The sequence below is a fragment of the Melanostigma gelatinosum genome, assembly GCF_949748355.1.
Source record: "Melanostigma gelatinosum genome assembly, chromosome: 17".
In the NCBI taxonomy this organism is placed as follows: Eukaryota; Metazoa; Chordata; class Actinopteri; order Perciformes; family Zoarcidae; genus Melanostigma; species Melanostigma gelatinosum.
Genome location: NC_136650.1, coordinates 15,075,957 through 15,089,083, shown reverse-complemented (window position 1 = coordinate 15,089,083; position 13,127 = coordinate 15,075,957). Strand labels below are relative to the sequence as shown.

Below are 13,127 nucleotides of genomic sequence, written 5' to 3'. Positions count from 1 at the left end.
ACGTTACTTTAGCTTGTAGAGTTTGTGGACACGTGTTCAGGGTGTTAGCTACATGGCTGCTAATGTTAATGTTAGCTGCTGCAGACAGATACAGGATACAGGAGAACATTCCTGTCCACTGCAATAACACTGTATAATAAACCACCTCTGGCCAAATCAATCACAAAGCTATAACACTGCTACTCTGTTGTTTGTTTGTTTGTTGTTTGGTTAAATCTTTGCACTACTGTTTAGTTAATTTAATCTTATTCTATTTTATTATATTGTGCATTTGATATTTAATATTTTTACTCTGTTATTTTATTGATCTGTAAAGTCTCTCTCCCTCTCTAATGTTAATGTTAGCTTGATCTGAGTTTAACTTCCCTTCTGTCCTCTCCCTCTCTCCCTGTGAGTGTATTTGCGTGCTTGCAGTTCACTTTACGACCGTTAGAGGGACGCCTACAAACATTTCCATGGCAACTATCAGGTTCACCTTGGTAAACAGAAGTGTCCTGCTGTGCAAGACAAAAACGAACAAACCCCACATCTATCCCTTTCGGATTTTTGACAATGGAGAAAATATGTCTCGATAAATCAGCTCTACAAGCGGTCGATGACTACTGGGAGTACAAAAGGTTTGTCCCAACATTAGACTATGTTTTTAGTATATGCCCATAATAATTACTTTTTGTATTGGTGGTTTTGTCTTCTCAAGGATTGTGGGTGATGATGATGGAGGACAACTGTTCACTCCAGAGGAATATGACGAGTACAAGAGGAAGTTGCTCCCTCAGCGAGTGAAAAACAGGCTGTATGTCAGCTTTGGCGTTCCAGGAGGCATCGACTGCAAACTTATTGGTCCTGAGACACGATGCTTCTGTACACATAGGTAGTGCGATCCTCGATAACACATGAAATCAAGTGTCATCCCCTTCTCGCCACCACACACATAGACTTACATGCATGAACACATTTGTGATGAATGTAATTTTGTTCAGGTACAAGCAACACAAGACCGACTTTGAGGTGGTCCCCTCTGAGCGGCCCCTAGCCCTACCATGCCAGGTCAGAGGGTGTCATTGTTCTGCCTACCAGTATGTTCCCCAGATTGGGCCAAATCCTGTCCGCTGCAGGTGCAAACACTTTCCCCAGGATCACAGTGAAGCTACTGGCCACTTGTGCAAAAAGTGTGAGTATGAAATTACTACATTTAAAGAGAGCAGTTTCATTCTAACCCAAATTAACTCTAGCGTCTTACGCATATGGAGTCACATGTACAGTTCATGTTCAAGATGAGAATAACATTTTTCAGGCAGTTCCTGTTCTGGGTTCAAGAGCCCCTACACCTGTGGGTGTGGTCAGCCCAGCTCTGCCCATCAGACGCTGGTGAGTAGAGTCAAACAATAAACACAGATCCTTGGCTAATGCTGGATATAGATTTCCCATATTACTACTGTTTGTTCAGCTCAATTTCAAAATCACTTTTTGTTTTTTGTCAGGTTGAGACTAAACTAGAGAGGGCGGCACGTGGTCAGCCTGTAGGCAGGGACGTTCCTTATGCTGCCATGGGGGGGCTGACGGGGTTTGGCTCCTTATTGGACGGTTATCTCGCTTTGGAAGCCAGCGGCTCAGGTGAGAACCAGAAAAGGAGGCTATGTGTGACGATGTAATTTGGAACAGAGAGACGCAGAAGAGTTGTCAGTTTTAAACTTGTGTATGTATATGCATGTGTGCTATGTGAGAGCTGCTCGTCTTGAGGGTGAGTCTGGAACATCCCATGCACTTGTAGTCACGAGGGGCAACATCAGCCCCCAGCAAGGACAAATACAAGCCCTTTTCTAGCTCAGACAATCTTTGATTCATGGACTGTTTTGGTGAGTCGGCCTTCGTTAGACTGTTGGAGCAGGTGTGTGCATGCATTGCACCAAAGGAGAAGAAAGTTCCTTTAAGCAGCATGTGAGGGCAGCAAAGAGCAGCACAGCATCAGTGTTGAACAAGCAAGTCTGCAGAGTAGGGACTTGATCCGATCAAAAGGGTCCAGTGTACCCCTTAGATCTTATTACCACATTGAGGACTGACCCAGAATACATTTGTAGTAGATCTGTGATGATGCAAAAGTCCATGCATTTTGCATTGCTGCAAGGTTATTTAAGATGTACCTCTTTTAAGACATATCTTCAATAAATGGGACGATTAGAGGAGAACATTATGTAATCAATGGATGTCCAAGTTAAATCTGCAAATGCATGTATGATTTAATAGCCTTTTGACTGATAACTCCACAATGTAGCATTTACTTATCACAGTCAGTGGTTCTGAGTTAAGAGTTTGGAATCTCGCGTTCAAAAGACTCACATTGTAAGTAGCCACTATCACTTCTATTTTAAAGTTATCACTCAATAAATGGTGTTATCCTTAATTGGGATGAAGCGATCTTTATTTATGATAAATGCATTTTATATTCATCAGTGACTGCAGATAAATGCATTATATGAATTACAAGCCTTTACGTTTAACATCTGTGCGTCAGATCCTGGCATAGTTCATGCTCAAAACATAGATTTAAAATAAGTGTCATACTTGTGAGGTACACAGTATTCGCCGCTGCTACCCGTCACATGATTTTCATAATCTCTGCCTGCCGTATGTTTTTCAGATCAGGACAGAGAAAATGGCTGCCAGCAGAGATGCTCTGCATCAAGGATCAAAGTAGCGTCGACTAAAGCATCGAGCTCTGTTCACCGTCAGAGAGAGACCAACAAACGGTGAAAAGCAACATCTGTCAAACCGTCCATACTGGGCAATATTTACCGTGCAAATAAATCATAACATCTGTAACATTTAATCTTACCTTAAAAACATTGTGATTGTTTCACAGCTTTTAAGTATTTTCTTTTTCAGTGACGTGTCTGTCTTTGTTAGTGTCGTGACAAAGGGGTACAACCAACTGTCAGCAACAGTAGTTATTAAATCCCACCAAACGACTAAACAATCAACTGGAAGAATATTGATCCAATCAGAGCATGGGGAGCATTACAATGGTGAATCAGATTACCAAGTTTTACTTTTAAGACACATCACACTTTGACAATGCCTGAATACATTTGAAGACTTTCTCAGGATGAAATCACATTTGGAGGTAAAGCACAGTGAGGAGATTTTCAGTATTTTGGCTGCCGTGTGAGCTGCAGAAATACAATGCATAAACTCATATATATGTCTGTAAGATAAAAAAAAAACAATACAATATGAGATTGAGAGTATGAAATCCTAATGTTACAATGAGTTATTTCAAACGTATGTATTGAATTCCACGGTCATAACCAGTTTAACATGGGAACACGTAGTCATCTCAATATATAATTCCTCACAGTCATATTTGATACCCTAACTAACCCATACTTGTATTTAGTGCAGTTTTCTAATTAATGCCTCATATTTCTCTCTTGATATACGTTCCGTAAACCGGCCAGTTTACTCGTCTGAGGTTTGATTGATTGGTGTTCTCTTACTGAGAGAAAGCCTCCCACGAACCATGTCCCCAAAATAACCCCACAACCATGGCGGTACGTGTTCTGTGATGAGCGCCGTTTTTTAATTAGCAGATAGATGTCCTGTCTCCGATTGATTAATCCCATTTCTCACGGTAGATCAGCAGTGATGAGAGCTAATTTAATCCACGCAGTGAATGGAGATTGAAGCAGGTCATGTTGTCTCCGTTGGTGGCCCACTTTCTGACGTCTTTAACTGAGAAATAAAATGAACAGAGATCTCAATGAGGACTCACTCCCACTGAAATGTTTCCTCTTGCGAGGATGGCAAGACAAACTGGATCAGCATCTACGCTGGTGATGGCCAGTGCATCTCAAGTCACCTGTGTCGTAATGTAAACATTACCCGAGGGAACTTGGTGTATGTTTGTGTGCGTATGTTAGTGAGCTGAACAGGTGGTCTCGAGGGAATGGAAGGGCTACGTCTGAAGGATGGCATGGATGCACCTGGGTCTCTGCATGCAAGCCGGGTGCTGAAGAGGAAGCAAGTGGAAGGGATCCCATCTGAAAGCTGACACTTCAGGTTCAGTGTGTCTCTACGATGACCATGGTATCAGGTTGCCCCAACATAAAGTATGTCCACAAGTTAAATCTGCAAATGCATGTATGATTTAATAGCCTTTTGACTGATAACGCCACAATGTAGCATTTACTCATCACTGCATACTTTAAACCAAACATGTGTCCTCTTTGCTAGCCAGAAGAGCTTTGTTGACAGATACAATCAATCATCTTTTGAAGAAACACTTGACTTATTTATACTGCTTTCTCGTGGACGTTTTTACTCCCAGAGAAAAACCCATTCATTTAGAAGGGGAAGGCCTGACAGTTAGTCAGGCGCAATTAGAATTTAGAGTAATTACCTCTCCATAGCAACCCTGTTTAGGAGGCTACAAGTAAATTACTTTGGCAATGAATTGGAGCGGATGGCTACTACACTTCCCATATCCCCATGGAAACCACGCCCCGCTTGACTGACAGATTCAACACTACGAATCAAGAAGAGAGCACAAAAGATTAAATTGGCAATTACTGTGCAAGGAAACACTTAAATACCCCAGCGACAGTGGCGGTAGGCACAACTTGAGACGAAGAACACGCTCCCCTAATTTACCCACAGAGAGAGACGGAGGTAACAAAAACTCAGCGGCACAAAGAGACACAACGGACTATCGAGCACCGACAAATCACGTGAAACTCTTAGATCACTCAGAGGAAAAGTACACCTTCAAAAAGAATTTCCATAATACTTGAAAAGATGGACAATAATATGTTTTAGCTACTTCATTGAGATACTGCACAGCCCACGTGGATGTGAAAGCCAAAACAAATAGTGTGCGAGTCCACAAAATCTGGTGGGCTTCAAACCCTTTGCTTTTATTCTTTCGTCGTAATATTTATTACTGAACTCGATAGTTATAAAAGCATTTCCAACTTGCAACTTTCGTGTTCTGATTCACTCTTACCTCTGTTTTCAGCACTTTGTTTAAGGAAAAAGCTTTGTTTAACACACTGTGCGCTACCTGCCCTGCATCAAACCGCAGGTAGTAGAGTCAAACTCCTTTGCTAAGGTGCCGCGTTTGCAAAATATACAGGAGCAAAGACAGCAGTTAAAAGCTTTTTTTGATAAACACGCTCTATTTGGATGTTTGTTTATGCACTTTGGCACCTTATTTATGTTCAGTAACATACAAATTCCCTTGTGAATCAAATTATTTTCATTGTGATTTAGAAACTATCATGAGTTGAGTATACTGCAGTAGAGGTTAGCGGCTAGCTGGTGAACACAGTGGAGCATTTTGCAGTTACAGAGCCAGATCGTTCCCCCAGGAGCTGGTGGAGACCTAAAACAGAGCTAAAAGAGAGTGAACGGATAAACCGTCAGGTAGACACAAACACTGTGTTACGCTGACTACTGGATTTAAAAGGTCATGTTGCGTTAACAACTAGTTACCCCAAGTGGCAAAAAAGAATCTGTTATTGCAGATTAAAAAAAAAGGTATGAAATAAGTAAACATCTGAATGACCTAAAGGTCACATAATGCTTTACATAATGTATTTATATAGTCTAATATACAATACTATGTTAACAGAATAATTAACACAAGCAGGATTTATCCGACATTAACACAATACTATTTCCAAATACAAAAATGCATTTGTTTTGAATGTAAGAATTATTGCGCACATAACATGACTGTAAATGGACATCCACTGAATTACTTAACCTCTCCCATCACAGCTTTCTTTGGTTGCCAAACTTCGAATCAGGTTTTCATTCAATATGGACCACTATGCTACTTTCAGTCATCAACTAAAATTCTCAAATCAGACTCAAATCCCAATATTCTCTCTCCTCCAAGTACACTCTTCTGATTATCAGAAGAAACAGCCTGTTTCCTATTCAGGACAGATCTTACGCAAACTAAATACAGCTTGTTCCGTTTCTAAGAAGAACAAAAAAACCCATGACAAACTCCTAAAAGCGAAGCACAATCCTCCGTATGACTTTGACACATTGGACACATTGTGTGTGTGTGTGTGTGTGTGTGTGTGTTGCCTCTCTTTTGTGGTAGAAACAGTGGGAAATTGACAAAGCAGCGACTTCACAGAGGCTCTGCTTCGATCCCCTCCGGCGTCGACAGACTCCGAGAGGGGGATGGAGAGCGGGTCGTGAGAAATAGATTTAGCTTTTTCACAAAGCACAGTGACAACAAACAGAATGAGATGTTAGGTTAAATCAATACTACTAGTGTTTGGCTAATAGAAGTGTGTTTAAACACATGCACTCGCTCACACATATACACACACTAATGGAGTTCATGTGACCAGAAACACACACATGGCATACTGTAGGTTTGGAATTAGTGCTAATAATTCTTGTTTGTATAGAACAGCGATATCAGTGCCACGTAGTTATAAGGTGCTTGTAAATGGTTCATAAGTTGTCCTATTTTAAAAAGGACCAAGTCAATAAGAAAGAGTCGTAGGGTTTCCATTTTACAATAATCGTCACATCTGCTGTTATTACGTTTTTCAGAAGCTTCTGTAAACTAAATTTAAGAGCAGCCCCAAAAAAAACAGCCAACCGTGACCACATACATTTGATGGATCCTTAACTCACCCTAAAGACGGGACCTGGTCTGGAGTTCACCAATTGGATATTAGTTTAGAATCCTGCTAAATCTTAAAAATTACATCAAAATACTTGGAACGACTTGTCAATGAAATCTAAATGCAAAGTTTCACATCACAGTCATTACATGTCCGTTAAATGTAAAGCTACGGGCAGCAGCCACACAGCTTAAAATGTATTTCACGCCCATTCACGCTCTGCCTTATTAAGTAGACAAAGATGCAACATGTTAATTAGCTTTAGTGGTGCTGGGAGGCAGATTGTGTTACCTTTGGACAGAGCCAGGCTAGCTGCTTTATGCTACGCTAAGCTAAGCTAACAGGCTGCTGGATGTGCCTCTACATTACGTCACATGAGTGATTGATTGATCTTTTCATTTAATTCTCAGTAAGAAAGCAACCAATAATATGTCTCAAAGTTATTCCTTCAAAGCACTTTAAACTTTGTGCTCTTACGTCAGGCTAAAAAAAGTATCAACATCCGTCTTGTCTCAAGAATTTAAAGGGTCTTAAACAATACAATTGCTGATCAGTAAAGCATTAATACATCACTTACAACTTGAACTTCAGAGCTATCCCTAATTATAATACTGCACTTGTAATTAAAATAGCTGCAGCTGTGAGGGTGTAGTGCTCCTTGTGAGTATGTCCTTGAGTGTTTCTGCGCACAGAAATTAAACATTATGCACCTGCATCGTACATTCAAATCTGTAATTGCATTTAATTGTCAGAAGAAGTATTTTGAAAAACTCAATGGGTGATTGACAGCAATGTGGGAAAAAAAAGTGTTCTTTGCGACACACTGTTGATAATTGAAGCTTTCAATCGCTTTCTACTGCAGTTAATTAGCTGGACTGCTTAAATCATACTTTCCCTCCATTATCAGGTCCCTCTGTGGTGAAGCTTGCATCTCGCATGGTGTCCAACATGCTGGTACTCTTCAGACCTTTGCTAAATAAATAGCTGAAAAAGGGCTGTCAAAATCGTATTAAATCATATTAAAATGTTGAACCACTTTGGCCATCGTGACGTCCTTCTTCACTTGTGTTGTGTTTAAATACACAAATTTCTCCATAAACATTTGAAGAGGTCTTTCAGGAGTCTTTTTTCTTTTATGGGTTTTATATGGCTAGTATATTTAAAAATCTATTTAAAATGAATACAGAGCAGATGTAATAATAGTGATAAACAACACTTATATAAGCTTAATTAGCACCTGAATGTATATTAATTATTATTATGTCATGGAGGTTCAACAAACACGCCGACACTCTGACATGACCATGACACATCCAGACTATTGTGGTCTCACATAGGTCACAACAGTTATTAAACTAAAGTTTAGAGCCCTTTGACGTGGTTACAACTTTCATCAGGTTTCCTAATATCAAGGCTCTGGACTGTGACCTGCACACCTGAGCCCAACCAACCTGTCACAGCGCGGTGGCTCGACCTTCTGTTCATCTGTCAATCAAAAGACCTTCTGTGATGTCACTCTTGACGTGACATTTGTGCTGCGTTCGCCCCCAGGAGCAGATGTGGCAGAGACACATTCAACACACACAGACAGACACACACAGATCACAGAAAACAGCGAGGAGCATTGAGAGAAGAGGTAAAGACGGGTACACGCCGAGACAGGGACATTATTTCTTGTCATTTCCTCATTGAGCAGTTGTCAGTATATCGTATTTACTCTGAGCTGAGAGTGGAGAGGAGAGAGCTTGTGTTCTTTGAGAAGCTATATGGTTCAGTAATTGCTTGTGAAGGCTGTCAATGTCAAAGCCAAAACAAAGGAAAAACAGTTCGGGAAATGGCTTCTCTGAAGTGATGATAGCTAATGGTTCAGAGACGTGGGTAGCACAAATGATACTTACTTGGATGGGAGACCAGTTCTTTAAAAACAAGGCAATTATTGTTGTAATTTATGGAAACAACATCAGTAATAACAGCAAAAATATATATATATATTTGATTTAACAATGCAACACAGCTCAATTCAATAAAATATTTGGTAATCTGATTGTTTCAGTTGATTTAATTATTGACAAAGATCCCTGAAATATGAACCGAATATAAGGACCTCTTTTTACTCAAAATCACCTTCAGTTTGAAGCTGCAGCCCACGTAGCCAAACAGGGGGTTGCCGATGCTCTATCTAAGTAATAGTAGTGCTTGCTTACCAGAAGTAACATACTGTCACCACAGCACAATCGCGTAATAAAAAGCAACAATTTAGATGTCAGACGTCTGTGTAAAAGAGGAGTAATAGCCAAGAAAGAAATACCCAAAGCTGTATGAGATTTAGCCTTTTTGACTTGTCTTCTCAGTCCGTTTTCATGCAACCGCCTGATAGAGACCATAAGGGCCGCCTGCTTGTCAGTACTTTTGCTTTTACAGTTGTGCACACTGTAAATTTGAAAAGTGTGATTCACAGCGGCGGAAAATTACAGCGGGCCTTTTCATCTTAACAAATCTGGGAAGAGATCTTTTTGTCCAAACCAGGAGGCTGATGGGAGGAGGGGAAGACAAATTTACATTTAAACAGCTTGCTCTCTAAAGGACTCGTTCTCCACAGAAATGATTTCTGACAACGTCAAACCAAGCCCCAAGAAATGATTTTAAATGGGATTTACCGAAAAGGTGCTAGATTTAGAGCAGCAATGGATTTTCTGTTGCATTGATTGTCGGTATTTCGATTTTTCAAATTAGCGTAAACAACCGGGACTCTTTGTGACGCACAGCAGATTTCTCCCTGAATCTGACCTGGTTGTCAGAGCCGTTTTAATTACAGAACATGTTTTAAATCTTTAATGAATTACAATACAAGCTGAGACGGACACCACCCCAAGCATGGACGAATCCACTGTATGTGTAGCAGATTAACTCAGGAAGAAGCTGCAAACACTGCAAATTTAGGAAACGCATCTTCCAACTGCATGGTCCCAAGTTCATTTTGTTGATTACTTTCTTTTACTGTTTGTTGTTTGCACATTTTCAACTCACTTTCAATATGTACTTTAAAGGATAAGACTCACCTTGAGCCACCAAGGGCTCACGCTGTAAAATGCATTGAAGAGGGTCAAGGTTGTGTTATGGTCACAATAATTTCACTAACATACCACAATGAATGTGGTGATTCACTGACGTTAAGCTTTCAACATTTCATTTAATCTGCAAAAGCAGCTCTGACATAAGATATATTTCTGTGATTTGTTTTCTTTTCCTAAAGTTGTTTTATCTACAAAGCTTCTCCTTCTGACAGTCTAAAAATGGTGGCTAATGGTGGCAACGATCTGTTCAGAAAGCTTAAATCCATCCGTAAAGATGTGGATTTGTCTGTGTGTGTTTCCTAATCCACTCTGGGACGAGCATATTGCGTTTTGGGATTCATCCACTGTGTTGTTAACATTTTGCTCCACCTAAGGTAGCCAGCAAGGGCCATGAGAGTAAACTGAAATGAATAGTCAGTGGTGCATTATTTTAGCTGTAAGCGTCAATGAAAGGACTGTGACCAGGCAGCAATACACATGGTCTGGAAATTCGAATTATTGACCCTTTCATCAACATGACAATTTTCAGCCGTGCTAGTGCTGGGGCTCTTGGGATGATAATGTGCGGTCTTCCACTTTGGTTAACATCTACTTCATGGATTAGAATACATTCACCTTCCCTAAACATTTACATTTTTCCAATTACCTGCAAAATGCATGCTAAATTAAAATGGTACACATGGTAACATAATAGCCTGTCCAATTAGACGCGTGAGGCAGTTGTTTTGCGCACGTTACCAAGGTAGCGTTAGCATTTAGCATAACTTTGCCCGAGGAGAGCCTCTCAAAGCCTGAAGACTGAGACTCACTTGTTCTTAGCTGACACAAGTAACCCAACATGGCCGCTTCTATTTTCGCCTTTCTATTGTCACCTGTGTCTTCAACACTGGAGTGCATACATATATTAGAACACCGAGTTCAAAGTCACTGTACTCAGTCTGGTGTTTAAGCAAGCGTGAACTGACCTCTCAACTTCGCCTACGTGCTTCATGCATCTGCTTCATTCAGACACTTTCATAGCCGCAAGCTGTTTGCTTTAAAAAGGTGTTATACCTATTGAATGAGCCACTGAGTGTGTGTGTGTGTTTGTGTGTGTGTATCTCCTGAAGAGGACTAGAAGTTGTAATTCCTGCCTGCGATCATCATGATTCGGTCATGACTTTGTGCTCCATGTTCTCGCACTCGTGTCTCTTTCCTCATCTCCTAACATCCTGTGCGATACAAAAAGCCCTGAACGCATCCTCTGCGCTACTTAAAAAGCAGCACTGCTGAAGAATGCTGATTTTGATAGATTATATGGCTGCGAGCCGATATACAAAAGGATTATGAATAGGATGTAAATGAAGCACTGGGTGATACGGACTCATTTGAAGTGCTATTTGGGTTTTCTTATTAAGAGGGTTTCTAGGAGATTGGGCTCTTCACTGACGTGTCTTGATATTCATGTTAGGCCTTTTGTTCACGTTGAGTGTCCCAGTCTCTCTTTCCTGATGGAATGAGCTGCAAAACGAAATTAGTGGACCGATTCAGGCAAACAGCGAGTCAAAAAAACATGGGGGCTCATGTGCATGTGAGTCTGTTTGAGATCTTTTTTTATTCCGGATCACCCGAAGCGTCCTTATTGGAGGGTCTTTTGGTAAGGAGGACTCATTTGAAGTTTGCCCAAAATGTCACATCACTGCCATTCTTTTTTTCCCCTCAGGTGGGATTATTGATCTCATTATGCAGAATAATCGCTCCTTGATTGTGAAATAATGTTTCACCGTCTTCCTCACAGTCATAAACACCAAAACAGCACACTCAGCGTGTGTGTATCAATCTGTTTAGCAGTGAGCATTTGAATGCCACAGTTATTAGGAGGGTTTGTCTCTGGCAGATGTGTGTGTTGTTCCTGTTTATGTACACGCACACACACACACACACCTGCATCTGAGACATAGAATACAATCTTACATATACGTCAACATAATTGTTGCATGAACAACACAGTCATTTCGTTCAGTAATATTTCCAAAATGCTTAACAGTGAATTTGTTGTGAATTTACCAGACTTTCTATGTTCACTACAATATGCAACTGTCCTCTTATTGGTTTGAGTCCTAAAATATTATTATAGCAGCTTGATTGGCCGCATTCTTTAAAAAAACGACTTAATCCCTTATCCCTCTTGACTCATTGTGGAAAAAGGGGCTAATTAGATGATTCTAATTTTAGTTTGTGTTATTCTACGGCTTTTAAATTCGTGTAAACACTTTTTTTTTTGTAAAGCACGTTAATGACAGCATCACTAGTGACGTTCACGTGAAGAAAGGCAGAGACTTGCGCTAAACGGTGCGCAGCTCTGACGCGTATTTCTGCAGCGCGTCTGGCGCGCACAGATATAAAACCCACCGCGCAACAAGCGCCCAGAAGCGCAGAAGAGACACCTCAGGACAGCTGAATTCTCTCTCTAATCCTCTGGGAAATGTAAGTACCTTGATATTTGACTTACAAAAACCTTGACTGTTATTGACAGGAAACTTATTTAAAGTCTCTAGACATGAATCTGCTCGTTGCTGCAAAAGTTTCATTTACATGTTTGTTTGTTTTTACTATTCCAACAAGACATTTATCCCTCAAGCAATGTCCTCCTCACCAAGAAACCTTCTCTCAATAAATAACAATTCATCTAAAAACAGAGCAAGACATTCATTAAAGCACAGTGGAACAAGTGTCCAGAGATGTGGCACTGACTTAACCGTGTTTTAAACTTGTTTCTACTCGACCAGATGCATCCTAACGTGGTAAACTGGCTGGGGACTCTGGGGTTCCTGCTGTGGGCGCTGCTCTGCCTGGGCGCCCTGACGGAGGGATACCCGGTGAAACCGGAGAACCCTGGGGATGACGCCCCTGCGGATGAACTGGCCAAGTACTACTCAGCCCTGAGACATTACATCAACCTCATCACAAGACAGAGGTAGGCGGACCAATTGCACCTCTCTGCAAAGAACAGAATCGAACAGAGAGTTTATTAACAGAGCTGGAGTCATTTAACTTCCGTTTTTACAACGATTACAAGGAATACTTCGCAATATTTCTGTCTCATTAAATTACTGGATTCATATTTGTCCACTTGCTGGTAGCTTCCCCACATTATTCTAGTCTATTTAATTGTATTCTACAATAATAAAAAAAAAATGCAACCACCATTGAATATAATGACATGACTGCTATCAGATAAAACATTCTTTTAATCAAGTGGTGCTTCATATTGTTACACTTCCAGCCATTTCCTTCTATAGCCGTGAATGCTGGACCAGCTAAAAAGTTTTGCAGAGTAGGCGTGCTGGATTTTAAATTTGTTGGATTGTTTATTATCATGGCTGCGAGGTATACAAATAATATGTATATTTAATTTGAGAAAATA

The 13,127-nt window shown here is 40.5% G+C and overlaps 1 protein-coding gene across 1 annotated transcript; it reads left to right on the top strand.

Moving 5' to 3' along the window:
* The first annotated feature begins 526 nt into the window (after positions 1-526).
* fam221a (family with sequence similarity 221 member A) lies at positions 527-12,555 on the top strand. Its single transcript, XM_079287720.1, has 7 exons — positions 527-617; positions 698-871; positions 981-1,171; positions 1,295-1,368; positions 1,482-1,614; positions 2,639-2,747; positions 12,490-12,555. Exons 1-7 carry the CDS (start codon positions 553-555, stop codon positions 12,506-12,508), a joined length of 765 nt encoding a protein of 254 aa, XP_079143846.1. The 5' UTR covers positions 527-552; the 3' UTR covers positions 12,509-12,555.
* The last annotated feature ends 572 nt before the right edge of the window (positions 12,556-13,127 follow it).